The following is a 19,614-nucleotide window of genomic DNA, read 5'->3' as shown; positions in this document are numbered from 1 at the left end:
AAAGATTTTTTTTAGCATTAATTAAACCCCTGGAGTCTACCTAGGCAAGCACAGAACACAAGTTTAAGGGAAGGAGTTAGAATAGAGACTTGCCTCTGATTTCAGTTTAGAAATCTTAAACCGTCTTCTCTAGCAACTCCGGCGACCATAATTGCTTTTACTGACCTCTGTTGCTCCTAGTTCAACCCACGAGCAAACTAAATTTCCCCTCCTTGGTTCAGTCTTAGTTTAAGTCAAACCCTAGTCTTCCTCTTTCTATTTATCTCTGTTTCTCTGTATACGGGAGCTGGGTTTACAAACCCTTGGCAGACATACTGTTCTTTATATAGGCTTAACCAAAAACCTAATTCTACTTATATTAAAAGACGGCAACCTTAACTAATTAAAACCCTAGTCGGCTAACCCGTGAAACATAAAAGAATAATAAAACCCTAATTTAAACCAAGTAACTTATTTAACTAATTAAACAATTACTTCAACTAAAGGAAACAATAATAATCATAATTAAATCAATTAAAGAAAAAGCAAAATACAGTTAAATAAAGCAATTCACAATTAATTTAACTAAACAAGCAAATAAACAATTAAATAATTAAAAATGCAATTAAACAATTAATTAAAATACCATGACTATCTTTTTAAAATTAGGGGTATTACAATGATGATGATGGTCTGCCATCACCAATGCTGAATTTGTCTCGCCGTGCACTGCTGCAGTTCATCTACAGCCTTAGCCGCCGCGAGTCATTCACGGAGATTCAGTTCTACTGCCGTTCCGAGCCATCGCTGCATTTCACTGTCGAGAGTCCTTTTACCTAGCGGTGTTGTCGTTATTCGCGGTCGTGTGGTCGACCTGCCCACCACCGCCTATACCCAATAGGGGCATTGAACATGTCAGGGCAACAGAAACACACCAATCCGATAAGACCCACCTGAACAAGGGGCGAATTGTACTAGAACATGGATGATTTTCTGGTAACTTGGCTCGTCGTCGTGCCAACTTCTTCGTCTCCTTGGAAACGCATAATTCGATTGATGTGTTTAGAGAGAGAAAAGAGGAGTGATGTGGTAGGGAAACGATGATGTGGTAAGGAAGCCATGAGGTGTACTCAGGGGCAAAAATGAAACTTCCCAATATACAATATCTTTTAATTTTTTTAATTAAAAATAAATATTTTAATTTTAAGGTCAGAAGTGTAAATTTATATTGATTTTTTGTGGTCAAACGGTCAATTTGCACCTTTCTATAATATTGCTATAACTTCTATTTACATGCACAATATAGAAACCTTCGTGGGTGGTTTGTGTAATGTGCCCATAATATTATTCAATAAAATTCGAAGATCAACAATAAATACTAGCTGTAACAATAATTGGTTAGTCAAATAACGTTTTTCTCAAACTAAAAATAGCATTCTCCATTCCCTATCTCTCGTCCTTTCAGCCTTCCCATGCGCAAAACACTTGATTATCTGCCTGATTTGATGCAAAGGGAATTTGAAAACTCAAACTTTTTCCTCAAAAAATAAAAATAGAAAACAGTATGATTATATAAGTAATCTTTCACTCTTCTTGGAGGGTAAGTTTTTACTTCATTTTTTTCAATCAAAGGGATTCTTGAGCAAAATGTGAGTGAGTAAGTACCTACTTCCTCAATTCTACGAAGAAAGATAATTTTCCCAGACACTATATATTCTTTGAGAATTTTCCGGGGCAAAATAGGGCACTTCATGGAGAACTACCGCAATACCAACGGCAATTTGAATGCAACTACCCATGTTCTCTCCGGATTTTCACCCTCTATAGACCATATAGCTCACCACGTACCTCCCTTCCTTTATTTAATTAGAGATCATGAACCCTCTTCAGCAGCTAACAAGAGCAATTTCACATTATAACTTCATCGTTGTTCGTCACATTAAGACCCACAATTATGGTTTAAAAAATAGAATTATCTATTCATAGTGGCACGACCAACCAAGTTAGCAAGATGGCAAAAGATTTTTTAGCCATGTCAAGGCAAACACGACTTTTCACCTCATCACTCAAAAATGACTTCACTAAAATATTGGCAGTTTTGCTGGGAAAATACAGCTTTATGGAACATTTTCAACTTCGATTGAACTAAAAATCCTAGCTAGCAAGGGTTGGAAAAAGCCTCAAAACATTACTCCAAGGCTGTTACATAAATTGACTTGAAGCCAATAATACAGTTAAATACACAATCCAAGGTATTAAAATGCCACAGGCTCAGACTAACAAAAAAATTGAGAATAGGAGCCGATAACAACATAAACAGAACCTACACTGGTTTATGGCTAGAGATCAATGTCACTATGATGGGGCACCGAGGTAAGAGGCAAGCCGCAAAACGTCACTGAATATTCCACCAGCTGTAACTTCGGCGCCAGCACCAGGGCCACGGACTATAAGAGGCTGATTCTTGTACCTTTCAGTAGTGAAGGCTATGATGTTATCAGATCCTGATAGTTGTGCAAATGGATGATCATTCTTGTATCTTCCCAATTCCACGACCCCTTTTTGATTAGCCACATCCACAACCCCAACATATCTCAAGACCTTCAAATACCACAATTTATGAGAAGACATTAAACACACAGAAAGCATAAAGAAAAATAACATGACGCTTTCTTTCACAATATTCATTTCGGATTAACTACGACCATGCTTAAAAATGTAAGATACTCAATGCAGCCTTACAAGTCCAGTATCTTCCACTCTTTGTAGGTTAATCAACTTGTTATCATGCTTTTGTTTAATCATTTCAACTCACATTAATTTTGGTCTTCTTGTTCCCTAATGTAGGCCATGTTACTCTTTCAGTTGTGCAATTGTTAGTTTTTGCTACAAATTAGGAGTCCATCTTAATGGGTTTTCTCTTGTTTTATCATCAAAGGATGATGCTTTTATTGTCTGAAGAATGCATTAATTTTGAATTTTATTCCTTTTATTACCAAACATCACCACAATATCCGTATCTTGGGCATGCTTACAACTTTGTTTTTCGACCAACAATCTATCTCTTAAACTGCTTTTATTACAAAAAAAGATCATGGACAACATTCTAGTCATAAAAAGCGGATGCTTTTAGGAGTAGTTTTAAATATTTTACCTTCCAACCTTATTATTAGACATTACATAATACACCAAAAGCATTCCTCCTCTGAATCCATCCTACTTTCATTCCTCAGAGTATGCTATGTTAGCTAATTTTGGGGATGTGTGTAGGGTGCAGGTATGTATCCAAACGTCTGGCAACAAATTTCCTAATAGAAAAACACATAGACAACTACTAAATAATACGATCATTGGGAATGATTTTTAGGTATATGCTAACTAAAAATGTCAGGCATATCCCATGCCCGAGTATTGCAACACGGGCACTTCACTTGTTCTTTGGCTTTTTTCAATTTTCTTGCACATGATGTCTTCACCAACAAACCCCAACCCCCCCCCCCCCCCCCCACCCTTTTTCTTTTTTTTTTTTTTCTAAATTTATCATATTCAGATTTTCTGTAAACCAGTGATTTTGCATCATGCATGGTATAGTTCAATTATTGAAGTTGATACAACCACCCTAATAGCATACACCAAAATAATCTAATCAGTCCATTCATAATTAAAGCTAATGGTTCATCATGTTTTAACAATGTTTTTTTAGAAATCAATTGTCAACCATGGAGCTATCATGGGAGATAGAAGCTGTCATCCCAAATGACATGGAAAAGAGCATCGTGTGACAACATTCTAGGCTTTCTAGCCCATGGATTCGTAAAACGGAACCATTCAACTATGAAATGTCCAGAAGATCTTATAGAACTATAACCCATTAAATCCACTTCAGACTATTCAAACACTTCATATAGATTGGTCCAGTTTTGCTGGGGGAGAGAGGAGGAAGATAGTTAATTTGGCAATCTTAATTTGGTGCATTTGCAGACAGGTTAAATTTAGCAGTAATGCAATTGAGATACTCACCTCACCAGCATCCTCAGCATCCTGTAGTTTCTTAGCCATGTCTTGGTCAAATTGTGGCAGCTGCAGCAGGAAATCCTCGCCTGATGCACTAGCCTGAAATAAATCATCAGAATATCACATTAAATGGTGTTCCTCCCAGCAAATTGGCATATGCTTAATACAAACTAATTCTTACCCTTAATGGTTCTGGAACCAGGCTTTCAACAGGAATATCTGAAAGTTCTAGCTTTAAACCAGATTCTCTTGCAAGTATTATTACCTACAATATTAAAACTGATTTACTAACCTGAACATAAGAGTATAAAAGTAATAACATATTTCTGAAGCATAATGAGATCACTCGCTTAATGGCTTGTGTAAGGGGCCAAGTGAGGTATTTAATAGCAGTTTCTAGAAAGTTGTCCTGCCCATTCCAATCAGATGGCATGTTTGACAACATGTTGGGTGTTCAGTCAGCTATAAAGAGCTGCCAAGCTCAACCATGAAATCAGATTGGACCAGGGTGAAAACGAACAAATCAACATATAATTCAAAATTGTTTCCTTTTTCTAAAAGCACAATTATTACTCTCAGGGTAGCTAGCTTGCAATATATCATTTTCAGATAATATTTCAAATCAAGTATCCAGATAGCTTTTAAATGGAGATTGAAGAAATCTTTAGTGATTCAATTGCGTTTCCCTCATTTGCCAACTGATTACAGAGACACAAAAGTATTATAGAATTCCTTTATACAAATTTAGGACCCAATACCTTTCTGGCCACATCTGTTCCTGATAGATCATCCCTTGGATCTGGTTCAGTGTAACCTGCCTTTTTTGCCTCCACCACCACCTCACTGAATGCTCGTGTCCTTATGAAGTTGTTGAAAATGTAACTCAGAGTCCCACTGCATCAGTAAATCTTGAATTGAAGACAAATTTCCAGAAAACTAACATGCATGTAAGCAAAAATACTTCAGATACTTTGATAAGCACATTGATTAATCCCTATCATGTAGTATTTTTCACTTTTGCTAGTTTAACAAGTCAGTATGACTAACCTGAAAATGCCTTCAATACGCAATATTTTGTCCCCAGTTTCAAGTAGACCTTGTAAGGTGCTAATGATTGGGAGGCCAGCTCCGACAGTAGCTTCATAGAAGTAATGAGTATAGGATTTCCGCTGAAGAGCTCTCAACTTCAAATACTGGATTTGGATAACAATCCCATTACAGAAAACCCAATACAAGTTTCAACAAAATAAAATGCAAAAAAAAAAAAAAAAGGACACAAGACAGATTTTTGCTAAGTAAATTAGAATATTCAATAACATGAGAATTCCATCTTGCAGAAAGAAAGAAGAAAATTTTGGAGCATTCCAATGCCAAGTATAACTGCAGCTCACAAACATAGGCAAAGTATTCCAAGAAGGAGAATCCAAGTCTTCTTCTTTTTCTATTTAGTGAGCATTGGATGCTGTTTCCGCCTTCTGATCGGAAAATTGAAAGGACAGCCAATGGAATTGAATTGATCTCGATGCTTTCCTCAAAACTTGCAAAATTTTTCACTAATGACGACCACAACACAGTAAATCCAGCAGATATAATGTTACCTGATCAAGTGGTCCTGAATTTGCCTTCTTATTTGGGGTGATTACATGTATTCCTCTTCTCAACCAGTCATGATAACGGCTTGCAATGTTAGAGTCTGAAGTACAGTCTACCAAAACAGTATTTGGGATAAAATGATTCCCGTGCACATGTTGAACAAATTTCTCCAGGTTAGCCACATCTCCTTTCTCCTTTTGAAGTTCTCTCCATCTAGATAAGTCAATACCCCTACAATCAAAGATGAAAATGTCAAAGGTCATAGTCAAGAGAATTCTCAAATGGCTAACAAAAAGATTCATCAACTACCAAGACCCGGAATAAAATGAGAATTAGAGAACATCATCCTCGGAAAGACACAAGACAGTGGTGGTTGAAACACCGAGCAGAGAGACTATTCAAGACAAACCATTACACACTTTAGCAGAAGGCAGCAAAAAGGAAGGAGGTTGGAAAAGGAAGAAGTTTCAAGTGGAATAATACTATGTTCTGTCAAACACTCGCTTTTGTGCTAATGAAGTCCACAAAGCAAGAGATTCAGTTAGACAAATAGGATGTCCATTCAGAGAAATTCAGTAAGACGAGAAAAACCTAAGACTACAGCAAAACTGTTCTTTTGGGCAAAAGAAATAAAATAAGCCAATGAAATAATTATCACAAAAAATAAATAAAATTTAAACCTAAATTCTTCTAAAGAATAGCTAAGTTACCACCAAAAGAAGTTTTAATTTGCACATATAATATTAGTATTGTTAAAACAATGAAACATTAGAAGGACAAGCCTTGTGCCTCACACTTGTGAATCTGGACGTCCTAGCTTCATCTGTCTCCTTGTCTTTAAAAAAATAGAAAATAAAAATGAAAATAAAAATAAAAACAATGGAAACTCGCACTAAGATAGAACATAACTTATTTAACGATGGCAAAGGACAACAATAAAAGAAAGTAGGTAAATTTTTTTAACCATATTCCTCCTGACAAATCTAACGATTCCCTCCCAGGTAGATTATGAAGCTGGTAGATTATTTCTATCAAAATTTATTTCTAACTATATGCATTATATAAAATATTAGGTATTAAAATGAGTTGCAAACTAAAGTTGAAATCAAGAAAAGGTTCTTACTTTGCCCATTGAAACCCTAGCCATTTTGAGGGGTGGTATAATATTTGTGAACATATCTCTAACTCGTCCATAGACTTCATCTTGTCGTTTATGAAAAGACCAGGTGACCATTTTACAGAGCCTCTTCACATCCCACATAAATGATTCAGATGATTCAGAACAGTTTCTCAGAAATGATTCAGATGATAAATGCTCCAGGGTCTGCATTCACTCTATGGCCCACATTGTGACTTGGAAGCGGTGATATAGCAAGTGAACATTAAGTAAATTGTGCACTCTGAAAGTCATAAAACATTCATATCTGGCACTTGAGGAGGTCAACTTAAGTATTGGAAGCTACTGCTGAGGGGACTTCCCTGTCATATATAAAGGATAGACAATTAAGAGAATTGCTAAAGGCATGTATCATTGGAGACATAAATGTTTTTTTTGCAAGATATCTACGGACTGCACCTTCTCTTGCACTGCCCAGTGGCTCATGACTGTTGGAGTCTAATGTTGGGTCTTTTCGGCGTCCAGTGGGTTATGCCCCGGACCTCACGGGGCTAGATTGATATTTGGATGGGCCAAAGAGTGGGGGCTCGTGTTCGCGATTTCTGGAGGGCGACTCCTCTTTGTATTTGGTGGTGCCTTTGGAAAGAACGGAATAGGAGATCCTTTATTGGGGAGGAGTTATCCATTGGGGCGTTAAAGTATTCTATTATTTTTTCTCTTTTTAGTTGGGGTATGGGGAGAGATTGTACATCTGTTGATGAGATCATGGACTTTTTGGGGTCTTTGGGTCCATAGGTCGTCCCCTTTTCCTTGTTGTTTTCTGCCTTTTCGGTTATTGTACAGCTCTTGGGATGCGTTCCCCTTTTGAATGCTTTCTAATACATCTTTACTTATCAAAAAAAAAATCTATGAAATGCAACTGTACAGCCATTTTATTTAATCATTAGTCATGCCGATTGTCCATGAAGGCTTCATTACCTCGTATAAAAAACCAAGAATTCCCCAAAGGATTTGCAATATATGCATGTGTATTGTAAATGTAACTCAGTCGCAACATATTATTATGAGGTTCTCCTGGTTCCTTTGCAAATCATTTTTTAAGAGTGATCATCCCCTGTGGTCATGCAAGGCAAAGGAAAAGGCCAAACAAGATAGTAAGGGAATATATTTAGAGGATGTGGTTTCACTGAGAATTTGGCCTTATACTAGACTGGTGAAAGAATTCATGTAGCAGCACCAAGTAGTCGGGAACAAGCTTTATTGAGTTGACTTGGTACAATCTTCTATGCAAGGTCCATTAAGCTTGAAAAAAATCACCACATCCTCTACTAATTTTAAACAATGAGACTGTACTATTTTTGCGTAGGGGACTGTGACAAATTACCCACCATCTAATTCGGAAAAATAAGTTAAAACATTTCCCAATGCTATAATGACATTCTTTCAGAGGTACATAAATATTAAAGCACATCTTTTACAGACCCATTTTCTTTCTTTTGCCTCATTACTGAAAAAATTTCTGATAATCAAATTTTATGTACAGAATACAGATGACTTGTCAAAAATTTGCATCAAATGTGAAAAAATAATTGGAAATCCTAAGTTATATATTCAAAACTATAACTTGTATCGACACATCACACACAATATTTTATATTGATATTTATTTTAAGCACATAGGAACTAAATTTATTTGTTTGAACATAGTAAACACTTGAAATTTTTATAAAAATAGAAATTTATTGAATTTTGTTAGTAAGTTTAATGGAAGAGTTAGAGCTTGTGAGAATTTGTTTCTTGGGTTAGAGAAGAGAAGTAGAAGAAGAGAAATCAAGGAAACAAGTAAAACACTAATGCCCCAAAGTAAATAAGTAAAACACTAAACACACTCCAACTCTAACAGGAATAAAAACATCAAAATTCATATATAATTTTATCAATAGCCCCAAAATTATGTCAAATTTGAATAAATTGATATCAAACAATATAACTGTTGTGTATTTTATTTTTTAATTTATGTCTGTGCATATATTTATGAAAAAAATATCGCACCACGATAAGCCTCATAAACACATATAAATCAATACTTGCTATGTTACATAGTTCGATAACTAAGGTGTCAAAGATGGTAGTGGTGGTGGCAGTGATGGCACTAGCTTTGGAATACTTGATATGTTACATAATTTGACAACTAAGGTGTCAAAGATGGTAGTGATGGTGGCAGTGATGGCACTAGCATAAAGCCAAAGCTGGTGGGGAAATCCTGGTCGTGGTGACAGTGGTAAGTGGTTATGATGGTAAGAAAATTTGGTAGTGCTGGTGGAAACAAGGAACAGAGAAATGAGAATGATTAAACAATGGAAAGGGTTATAGCTATGTTTGTGTTTGTTGTTCCCCCTTCTCTCAAGTTCTTGTTACTAAAATTTTCAAATGACTCCCTTGGGATTAATTGATTATCTTTTCAGAACTCTTAACTCATTTCTTAGTTATAGGGAGAAATACTGTTCCAACTTGAATCAAGCACATTCTAAGAAACATAAAACCATCCTACCACACAGAAAATGGTTTTAAATTGGCTAAAATAAAATGACGCCCTTAAAAAAAATTCTAACACGAATGATAGTTTTATAGGTTAGAAGGCAGAACTATCCCATAACTAACAAAAACACGGACATATGGATATAATAACGCAAGCAAATCTTGCATAGCAAGCATATGGGAGAGCATGGTGGCGTAGATGGAATGGGTAAAAAGAGCAGTAGGAAAACACAGGGAGAATGTGAAGCAACTTCGAAAAGCATTTACAAATCCTCTGTAATACTTTTCAAAGGAGGACTTGGGTGGAAAAAGTGGTTATAGCCAATTCCATGGTCAAGAAGAACAGCCAACACTAACCTAGAACCAGATATATGAACTGAAACAATGTTTAAAATTATTTTTTCCAGTAATTAACCACGTTTAAAATTATTAACTGCAGCAAATTAACAAAAAGTATGACTATTGTACTTGGTGTTAATTTTCTACATTTAATAATTTTTAAGGTGTTAATTGCTGCAGTTCATAGTAATAAATAGAATTTCTAAGTGAATGAACAGATTCTAATTTTAATTATATAAATAGAATTTCTAACTAAAGAATTACAAGCTAACTGAGAATTAACAATAAATAGGATTAACAATAAATACATGACTGATACTTACCTACAAGAATATGTACATGACTGATAATTTCTGAGTTCTATTTACAATTTTAGTTTATCATTTAAAGGAATTTTTCTCAATATCATAGTAGATCGCAAAGTTGGCTGCAAAAGAATCATGCATTTGAAAATGAAGATGACAAACGGGCATAACCCTCTGACATGGGAGTAGAAAAAAAGAATGTTCTTTGAGAACTTAAAACTTACTTCTCACTCAAAAGCATTGTCCTTGAGCCAGAGATACCCATAACACGCAAATCAATGTTAAACTTTTCCTTGAGGTTTGCTGCCTGCAAATGAGAATTCATGTAAAGCGGTGAGCATCATATGTGTATGCTTTAGAAACTTAAAAGCTAAAATTCTTTAAAATCAGTTTTATCTTCACCAGCAAAATATGAAGCAATGCAGAGAGTACAGCATTAGTTAATGCACTCAAGATTTTAGACCAAATTTAAGCTTGTAATCAACTAAGTGAACTACATTGCTTTGCTTCTAGACAAGATTATTTTTGCAGATTTTAAACTAAAGAAAAAGGTTATATGAGCCTCAGTATCCATTACAATGCTCAAGTAGGTACAAAACTTTAGTTGGGTTTTCCAATATAAGTTGGCTTGTCCTTCCAGGAATATGTGTCATCCAGACAAATGACAGCAGATTTATCCTCACAAAGAATGACGAGTTGTCATCCATTTACATCAAAAATGAAATGTATATACTTTCTGTTATTGTTAAAGTAACCATTGCATGATGGTAGGAATACATTGATTTGGAGAGAACATTTTATCAAGTTCCTTAATCCAACATCAAACGTCTATATGGATAGACATGTCAGGTGCAATTAAAATGGATATACTTTTACCTGACCAATTATCCTCTAAACTTTTTCTTATACGGAGTATATTTTTAAAAAGAAGCAGAATAAAATCAATGTAGAATCTTTAAACCTTGTCTTAAATTTAAATGAGTGCCCATCTATTTGAATTATTGACATATGCCATTTAATAAAGTACTATATATATATATATATATATATATATATATATATATATATAAAAATTAATAGGACTGAACAAAGAAAATATGATACAGGATCGTGAACTTTAAGTTGTTAATAACTTGTTCAAAGAACCATATTAAATGATGTCAATGTTATGATTTGCATATTCAACACAATAATATAGAAAGAATTTTGACAAATTAAATATTAAAAAATAGATGACCAACCTGATCTCTGAGCTGGTCAAGTAACGTGCCACCGATCAATCCAGGTCCAATAATACCCATTGCTATTGTGGTTCTTGAGAGATAAAATCTGGAGTGGACAGCTCTTAAGGCCCTTATACAATCTTCTTTCTTGACAACTACAGTTATATTGTACTCTGAGCAACCTTGAGCTATTGCACGGACATTAATATTAGCCTGCAGTACAATGACTATCCATAAACTTCTCATGAAATTATGAGAAACGTGTATATAAAACCCAAAAAAAAAAAAAAAAATTCAGTAAGTCGAAAAACAAAATATCAAATTCCACCGTGGAGAGGCAGAAAAGACAATTTATTGCCAAAAGTTTCAACAATGAAGTGCATACTCAGCAATCAGTAAATAGTTCTAAAACTACTAGAAAGAATGATATATATATATATATATATATATATATATATATAAAGAAAGAAAGAAAGAAAAAACCCTGCTGGCAAACCAATATTTGTTTCATATACTCCACTTCCTATGTATAATCAGTTTTCATGCATTCACAAATTAGAAGCAGGAAGCTACATAACAACATGGCATACTACCATGTGTATTTGGAGCAATATATTTCACCAACCTTTGCGAGTGCATTGAAAAGTGTTGCACTAACTCCAGGAGTACTTGCCATTCTTTGGCCAACAGCTGCCAAAATGCTACAGTTTGGAATAACTGCAACCTGAGAAAAGCTGAAATCGTTAAGATTGGGAACTGAAGAAGTAGAAAGAAAAACATAAAAAAGAAAAGAATCTCTTAGTATAATGAATGATATTATCAGTGTCATCTAACGTCAAAGAAGAAAAAAAAGACCTCGAGATTCTCATAATCTCATCCATTTAGGAAAGGGATTGAATTGATATAACCTTCAGCCTCCCATGATAAAATAAATAAAATTGAACATATTAGTTTCATATTGTTGGATAATATCATAACTATGCAAGATTATATAGTATTTGCAACTGACTGGGTCATAAGCACAAAAGATATCCTTAAGTGACTCTGGATGCCCATTTCAAGTTTCCAACTGATAGTACATTACAGAAAAATAAAAGATGGAAAGATGATCTCAGGTATGAGCCAAAACTATATCAATCATATATGCTGGGATAATTATGTCCTTTGATAGGCATACAGAAAATGCATACTGAAGGCCAACACTAATTACAGCAGAGGTATGCCATCGAATTGGTTTGACAATCCTTGCCACAGGATTTTCAAACCAATCTGAAGTGGCACCCAGCAAACCACCCAAGGAGTGAGGACCCTCAGGGTTGTAATTATTTGTGCGTCTCTTTCGCCTAACCTTTCCAAACCTGTAATAAAAATGATTCAGGTTTGATCTGGTCTTGAACCCCCTTCCTTTCACCCCTTCTCACCACTTGTTTAAGTCTACGACATTACTTGATCCCTAGAACATATCAGAAAAATATTGTCTAATGTTATTAGCCGTGCTAGACCAAATGATCTCCTGTAGACTTCCCTTTCTCAACTCAATCAGCAGAGCCTTGGAACCAACATATTGAGTTAGCACCTTCAATACTATAGTGACTGTGGGCAGTTGGGCTGCTACAGTTCAACTTTATTAGTACCATATATTCTATTAAATTATAAGAATTTATGTCTTTCCTCACCAGGATAATTTTGTTTCTCCTCTTGTTTACTAAATCATGAAATTAGATCACTCCTTAGTGGTGCACTAATTAATTATCATGGCACATGAAACCATCCTAGACAAATAAAAAATAAAAAATAAAATGATTTTACAAGTACACATGATGTCACAGGAACCAACACTTTAGGTGCCCATGTGGCTGAAAAATAATGGACCGATTAAAGTATAGTTTTATATCACAACTTTTTTAACTTCTACCCTTTCAAGTTATAGTCTTGTAGAATTATCAGAAGTTTAGCAAGTAATGGTTGTGTAAGGAAGTACAATTTTTATAAAGGAAACAAAGAAACAAATCCAAAATACTATCAAAAAGACTTGAAAATCATGATATACAACAATTGGAAATTAAAATAATTATAGCATAATGAAAACCATATTATATTCAACAATTATATCAAATCAATGTAGGACACCTGAGAAAGACGTCCAGCATTCAAAGCTTGACGAAATCTGGATTCTAAAGCCTCAGCAACAGCTTTTACTTCCTTCTCAGGCACAGCAAAGCATACAGAATGCTCACTACTAGCCTGCATTTGAGCCAATCACTAACCATGCAAATTTTACAATTTCAGAATAACATTGAAAGAACATTGGAGGATGAAGATACCTGGGATATCATGATAACATTAGCTCCTACATCTTTCACAGCACCAAAAATGGCACTAGCTGTACCAGGAACTCCAGCCATCCCAGTTCTGCAAAAAGCATTTGCAATGTACAACTTAAATGGAAAAGGAAGGTAAATACTACACATAACCACCAAGGAAGACAAGACAAGCAGAATGATATATTCAATACAAGCTCACCCCTCGACGTTTACGAGTGCCAAATTGTCTATGGTTGCAAACCCTTTGACAGCATATTCCAAATTGTTGACATCTTCAAGTTCATGGACAGAAGGCCTGCAGATCATTGTTCCAGGTGCAGAGAGCTTGAAGATATTTCTTATAACAATTGGAATGTCGTATCGCATTACTGGAATTATAGTACGCGGATGTAAAACATTTGCCCCAAAATATGACTGCACAAGCATGCAAATTTTGTTGTTAAAATATGTGTCATGGCAAGTCTCATCAACTTTAACAGGTACAAGAAGAAGAATCTCTAATTCACCATTTCCCAGGCCTCTTGATAAGACAACGTCCTCAGTGCAACAGCCTCACTAACTGCAGAAAAAACGTCCTTCAGATCAAACTACTAGTTAATATTGTAACTGAATTTTCCAAAAAGTTAACTTCCATCATCCAAATGATGTTGTAAGAATTGTGTTTAGAGGGGTAGATTCTTAATATAAAATGAAAAGGATCAAAGCAGGTCTTAGAGACAAATTCATGAGAATAGAATGTTTACGTGACTTATAATACACAAATTAGCAGGTCACTTCAAACCTTTTCTGGGGTCTGCACTGTAGACACCGTCAACATCTGTCCAAATTGTGACTTGGCGTGCCCTGAATAAAGCACCCATTATAGCGGCAGAGAAGTCACTTCCATCTCTCTTTAAAGTAGTAGGAATATTTTGAGGTGTGCTAGCTATGAAACCAGTTGCAATGATTGTCTTTGATGGATTTTGAGAGAACCAATTCTCAAGTCTTTTTTCCGATTCCATATAATCTGGATCAACTTGATCAGAACCAGTAGGATTTACAATAAGGACTTCCCTCGTGTCCATCCAGTTACAATCCATCCCATTCTGTAGCAGGAAAGATAACCAAATTCAGATAACTAGTTAAGTCACAACAGTTATATTCCTCAAATAAAAAACAGCCAACAGCAGCAGCACCTTTCTTACAACAGACGACAACATCTGAGCCGACCATAGCTCTCCATGTCCTACGACAAAATCTGTAAACGACTCTGTTGCATGACCAGCTGCAATAGATCGAACGAGTAAGTCAAAATAATATGAAATATCTTTCTTTGTCAGAAAAGAGAACCCAAAGGACAAGGAGAAAAAGAATTGACAAACATTTAATGTTATACAGATGAACAATTGCAGAATAGAATACAAATAAGGATTTCAAAAGGAATAATCTTACGCCAAATACAACTCTTAGTTGCAGCAAACAAGACAATATTGCCAAAACATTCTAGGCAAAATCATGGATCAAATAATGCATATTAAAAAAAGGAAAAATATGGATAATGAAATAACTAGTACAAGAAGCTCCGGTTTTCCTGGATGACAATACAAAGAAAAACAATTCAAAATATTCAACATTTTTAGAACAGGTCCAGGTCCAGGGCCAACGATAATGATTAAGTTCATATACGAGATTCTTAAGAATTTGATCTACTTTATGTATGATTTGACTAAGTAATTAGGGCTTCGATGCATCTTTCCAACCCCCTGGCACATGTTTTAAGGCACATCTAATAAGTTCTATGTACTTTACATTTAGGTTTGCACTACATTACTTCACATGACGGCCATGTGTCCAAGTCACATGTATCAAATCCTCAATCTGTACACCGCGACACTATTAAATATTCATATTATTTTCTACAGAAATATTATGCTACATAGTGGTCAACATAGGTTTTCACTAGTTTAAATCACTAATGTAGTAAATTGAACTACTATAAATGCTTTTTAAGTGCAAACAGGTAGCCATATCCAATTCTCATTTCCAAGTGTTGCATTTCAAACATAGTTACTTCGAACAATGTAACGAACTTTGCAAAGGGAAAAAATGAAAAGGAAAATATCAGTTATGACACATTCAACCATTCATCCCATGTGATGAAATAGTTCGCAAACCATTTAGTACAACTTTTATGACATCATGAAATAGTTTGCAAACCATAATGTACCGTCCTGACAACCAATTTTCCAGGGAGCACTATGATGCCCTAAGATAAAAGCCCTAGCAAAAAATGGTGATTTTAGTGCATGACAATTCTACAGGGTTTGCATAGAGAAAATATGTCAGAGTACCATTTATAGAGATTTGGAAGATTATCTCATTTTGTATAGGTTTCTGTGTTACAGAGTTTGAGCCTTAAGAGGTAATATTGACCTTGGATAACCTTCAGTTAAGGGATTAAAAATGACTCTATACAAAGTCTAAAGAAATTTCTGATCACCTTCCACTTCCCTGTAAGGTGGGGTGTGAGCTATGCACTGCTCTCTTTGTTTGGAGGATTCTCATGGTTGGTGGGATGTTGTTAAGGGAAGACTCCGACAAACTTGGTAGGCTACGCCCCTATGTATCAAGAGGTGTGCATGGCATAACTTGAGTAGACATACGTTCTGAGGACAGAAAATCTTACTTTTCAAAAAAATAAAAATAGCAGAAAATTACTATCAAATCCTACTTTTCACATTGAAAGACAAAAAATTAAGTTGCCAAAAGTACCATTTTTCGCTTAAGAAATACTACGTAGAATAATCATAGTTTTTTAAAAAAATTAGCTAGGCGCGCCTGACAAACAGGACGAGGCGCAATCAAGGCGCGCGCCTAGTAAACATCAGTGAGCCTGGGATGACAACAGGCGCTAGACCTGAGCCTCGGGCGCGCCTTTAACAACATTGATACACACACACACACACACACACATAGTGTTATATGTATTTATTAATATACATCTTTTTTCCCCCTATTTGTTACTCACACAACCCCCCCCCCCCCCCCCCCCCCTTCCAAGGAATTGTTTGCACCCAGGAAGAGTCGAACCTTAGACCTAATGTTTTTTAATAAACATCTATCGTATAAGACAATTATAAAACTTCAATTAATTTATAAATTTTATACTAAAAGTTAAATAATTTAGAAAATGAAGTTATACGAGCATTGTGAAGGTTATATAATATTCTCATACTCTGTTATTATAATTATATTTTTGTGGTGTCATTAGATGCTCGACTTGTGGTGACCATGTGAATAATGTCAATTTTCTTAAAGAAAAATGGTTCGAGACTTTGATGTGTCACGTGTGTTCATATTGTTTTCCAGATTGTCAGATGTCATTACTCTTAAAAGTATTTTTATTATTCAAGAATTGCATTGAGGATATTTAGGATGCATAGGCCATGTGTCCAAGATGTGTTGTCTACGTGTTCAAAATCATGACTGGATTTGACACATCTATAGAAGTGTCCATGCTTCTTTGAATACCATCCAAAACTTATAGAGTGAACTGGTGATTAAGATTAACAACAGTTCGACCTGGCGTAAATAAATTAGATAGATATATATTTAAAGATCAGCATACCTATATATATTGCACGAAGCATAGCTTTGAGGTTATTGATGTCATGATGCAACCGGGATAAGAAACTAGCAAGATCATCCCCATCAAGTAGTTCCAGTGCTGTTAACCTGTGCTTTTCTAAAACAGCATCCAGTGCAGATGTATAAGAATCATCCCGTGACTGTGCCTTGCAGATAAGATCATACATCATATCTGTCACTTTTGACATTGCAGATACAACAACCAACTTTCTTTCTGATTCATCATTAACAACTATTTCTGCAACATTCCGGATTCTTTCGGAACTGCCCACACAGGTGCCACCAAATTTATGGACAGACCAGGTGTCACCTTTAAGAAGCTGAACCGATTCTATGGAATCACCCAGAGAAACATCTGCCGATAAATATGAGGCAGGCATGTAAATAGGGATGTATATTATAAACATGACTTCAAATTTCAAAACATCATTTAAGACTGACTGAGGGCAGAAAATGAACCTGCAACTGAAGCAAAAATGTGAAAATTTGATGACACACTTCTTCCCCACTGACAAAAAGAACCCATTCTGAAACGCAGAAAACAAAAGCTAACTTCTTTAGCAGTTGAAAAAATCCAAAAATGTACACTCAAATATAGGTGGAAATTGAAAGGGAAAATCACTTGATACCAAGATTTCCAGCTTGCAATTTTGTAGTCTAACATATAATTCATTGTAAAAAATGCCTTAAAACGATAGAGGAGCCAAATTCGCATATAAAACAGAATGTACCCATTCATGCCTGTATACAATAACTATATGCAACAGAATAAAAAACAAAAAATACTAAGTAAGTGAATACTGGTAGTGCCTTGTGATCAATCCAACCCCAAGTAGTAGGAAATAGACTTTGTTGAATTGGGTGTGGCCAAGATGTGGCACATGATTGACTCACTTTTTCCCTGTTTAGACTTGCACATGACTCAAGTATTTGGATCTGCTACATGAATTCCATCTTGCTTTGCCACTACTTCCCAAAGGGAGGTCAGGGGTTCGAACCTCAGTGGAGGCATGTGTGTGTGAGTACCAACTAGGGGGAAAAAAAAAATTCCATCTTGCTTTACCATTCTAAAAGTGCCATTATTGCATTAGTGTATAAAGCACCAGGTCCAACTGCAACTCATGAGTCACTGATCTTCTCTTGTACTTGCAACAACGAACAACCTAAGCATGATTAAGGCATATTCAGGGCCTTTATCAATCACTAAAACCAATCTAAGCCAACTTTCTCAAACTTCGTATAAACTGTTAGTGCTATATCCAAAGTCGCATTTGTTTCTAAATGCATAGACTTGACAAGAATATGGTTTGTCTTTCTTAAATTTGATGACTCGCCGCACATTCATCTTGACATCCTCATTTTAGATAACTAACTTAGGTTGGGGAATTTCTAATGTTGCAGGAAATGCTCATTAAAAGAACGTGCAACAGAAGCCCAAACTCTAACTCTAATGACTAGTTATTGAAACAAACCACCTATAATAAAATCTTACACAGACAAGCGTAGCCAACAATACAGAACACATATTAATTTAAAATCACTCCGCATATTATACAGATTTTGTGTTATTACCATCATCACATGCAAATAAAGTAAAATAAAAAGAAACAAAAGATATCAAGAAGAGCCAAGTAAAAACCCTAAATCTAAGATGCTATAATTATAAACAATTCAAAGTTGTTAGTAAAACCAATTCAACTGCATTAAAGAAACGAAAGAACCTTGATTCCGTTTGGTTGCCTAGACAATGCACGAAGATAAAAGAAATTCAAACTACGAATCTTGAATTCTTTGCTTGTTATTTGGGAGCGTGTAACATAATTAAAGCCAACAAACGACAATTTGAGCAGTTGAGTGCATCAACTCAATCTAACGAGTAAAATAAATGTATCAACTCATCTTTTAAAGAATCAAGAACGACAGAAAACAAATTATTCGTTCTTTTCTCTGCTTTCTCGGAAACCAAAAGGGAAATTGAAAATGAGAGAAAAAGAGAGAAATATTTTACTTGCAGATCGGAGAGCGGTGGAGAAGAGGGAGTGTTGATGGAGCGATTATCTTCTTGGTATCGACATCGCGTGACAATGTGTTCGGCGAGAGGGTGTAGGAAGAAGAGAGCGAGATCGACGAACAGAGAGCCATTAGCCGCCGCTAGAATTGAACTACAACAAGAGAAAGAAACAGTTGTTGTTCAGTGTGTATTATTTTGGCGGCTTTGGGGTATTGAACGAGGACTGATGGTGAATGATATCATGCGACTGAGCTGCCGAAAACGCATGTTTCAACCATCCAAGTCGTGACACGTGCGTACAAAAATCTGAAAGTTGAAAACGTGCCACGCAAACGTAATAATAATAGAGAATTGATACAGTATAATTTTTTTTATAAATTCCCTAATTAATTAAAAATTAAAAGGGAAGAGAGGGATGGCATAGAGAGTGGAAAGGTAAAATGGAGGATGAGTGAGGGAGGACACTAATGTCTTCACCAGCCCCTGATATTCCCTAGCTGATGGTTAAAGTGCATGATAATATTGTAAATTAAAAATTAAATAA

At 35.5% G+C, this 19,614-nt stretch overlaps 1 protein-coding gene across 1 annotated transcript; it reads right to left on the bottom strand.

The window, feature by feature from the left end:
- Nucleotides 1–2,030: 2,030 nt before the first annotated feature.
- On the bottom strand, nucleotides 2,031–19,298 carry LOC132282356 (bifunctional aspartokinase/homoserine dehydrogenase, chloroplastic-like). The gene is made up of 18 exons (XM_059784009.1): nucleotides 19,068–19,298; nucleotides 17,519–17,586; nucleotides 17,040–17,414; nucleotides 14,608–14,696; nucleotides 14,214–14,517; nucleotides 13,939–13,991; nucleotides 13,632–13,846; nucleotides 13,433–13,520; nucleotides 13,239–13,352; nucleotides 11,734–11,832; nucleotides 11,127–11,321; nucleotides 10,110–10,192; nucleotides 5,592–5,817; nucleotides 5,041–5,186; nucleotides 4,752–4,887; nucleotides 4,175–4,258; nucleotides 4,000–4,092; nucleotides 2,031–2,580 (listed from the first exon to the last, which is right to left on the bottom strand). The coding sequence occupies exons 1-18, from the start codon at nucleotides 19,199–19,201 to the stop codon at nucleotides 2,335–2,337; spliced, it is 2,748 nt and encodes a 915-aa protein (XP_059639992.1). The 5' UTR covers nucleotides 19,202–19,298; the 3' UTR covers nucleotides 2,031–2,334.
- Nucleotides 19,299–19,614: the final 316 nt, after the last annotated feature.

The sequence above is a fragment of the Cornus florida genome, unplaced genomic scaffold, assembly GCF_030987335.1.
Source record: "Cornus florida cultivar Cherokee Brave unplaced genomic scaffold, ASM3098733v1 CherokeeBrave_3.0.0_Hap2_Chr11, whole genome shotgun sequence".
Taxonomy (NCBI): Eukaryota; Viridiplantae; Streptophyta; class Magnoliopsida; order Cornales; family Cornaceae; genus Cornus; species Cornus florida.
Note: the sequence above shows the minus strand (reverse complement) of the source record. Positions and strands in the feature narration are given on the sequence as shown.

Coding starts and splice junctions, on each gene's coding strand:
- LOC132282356 (XM_059784009.1), bottom strand. CDS start 19,201: ATGGCTCTCTGTTCGTCGATCTCGCTCTCTTCTTCCTACACCCTCTCG. Junction 13,521..13,631: donor GCACTCGTAAACGTCGAGGG/GTGAGCTTGTAT, acceptor TGCTTTTTGCAG/AACTGGGATGGCTGGAGTTC. Junction 4,259..4,751: donor GAACAGATGTGGCCAGAAAG/GTATTGGGTCCT, acceptor TTAATATTGTAG/GTAATAATACTTGCAAGAGA.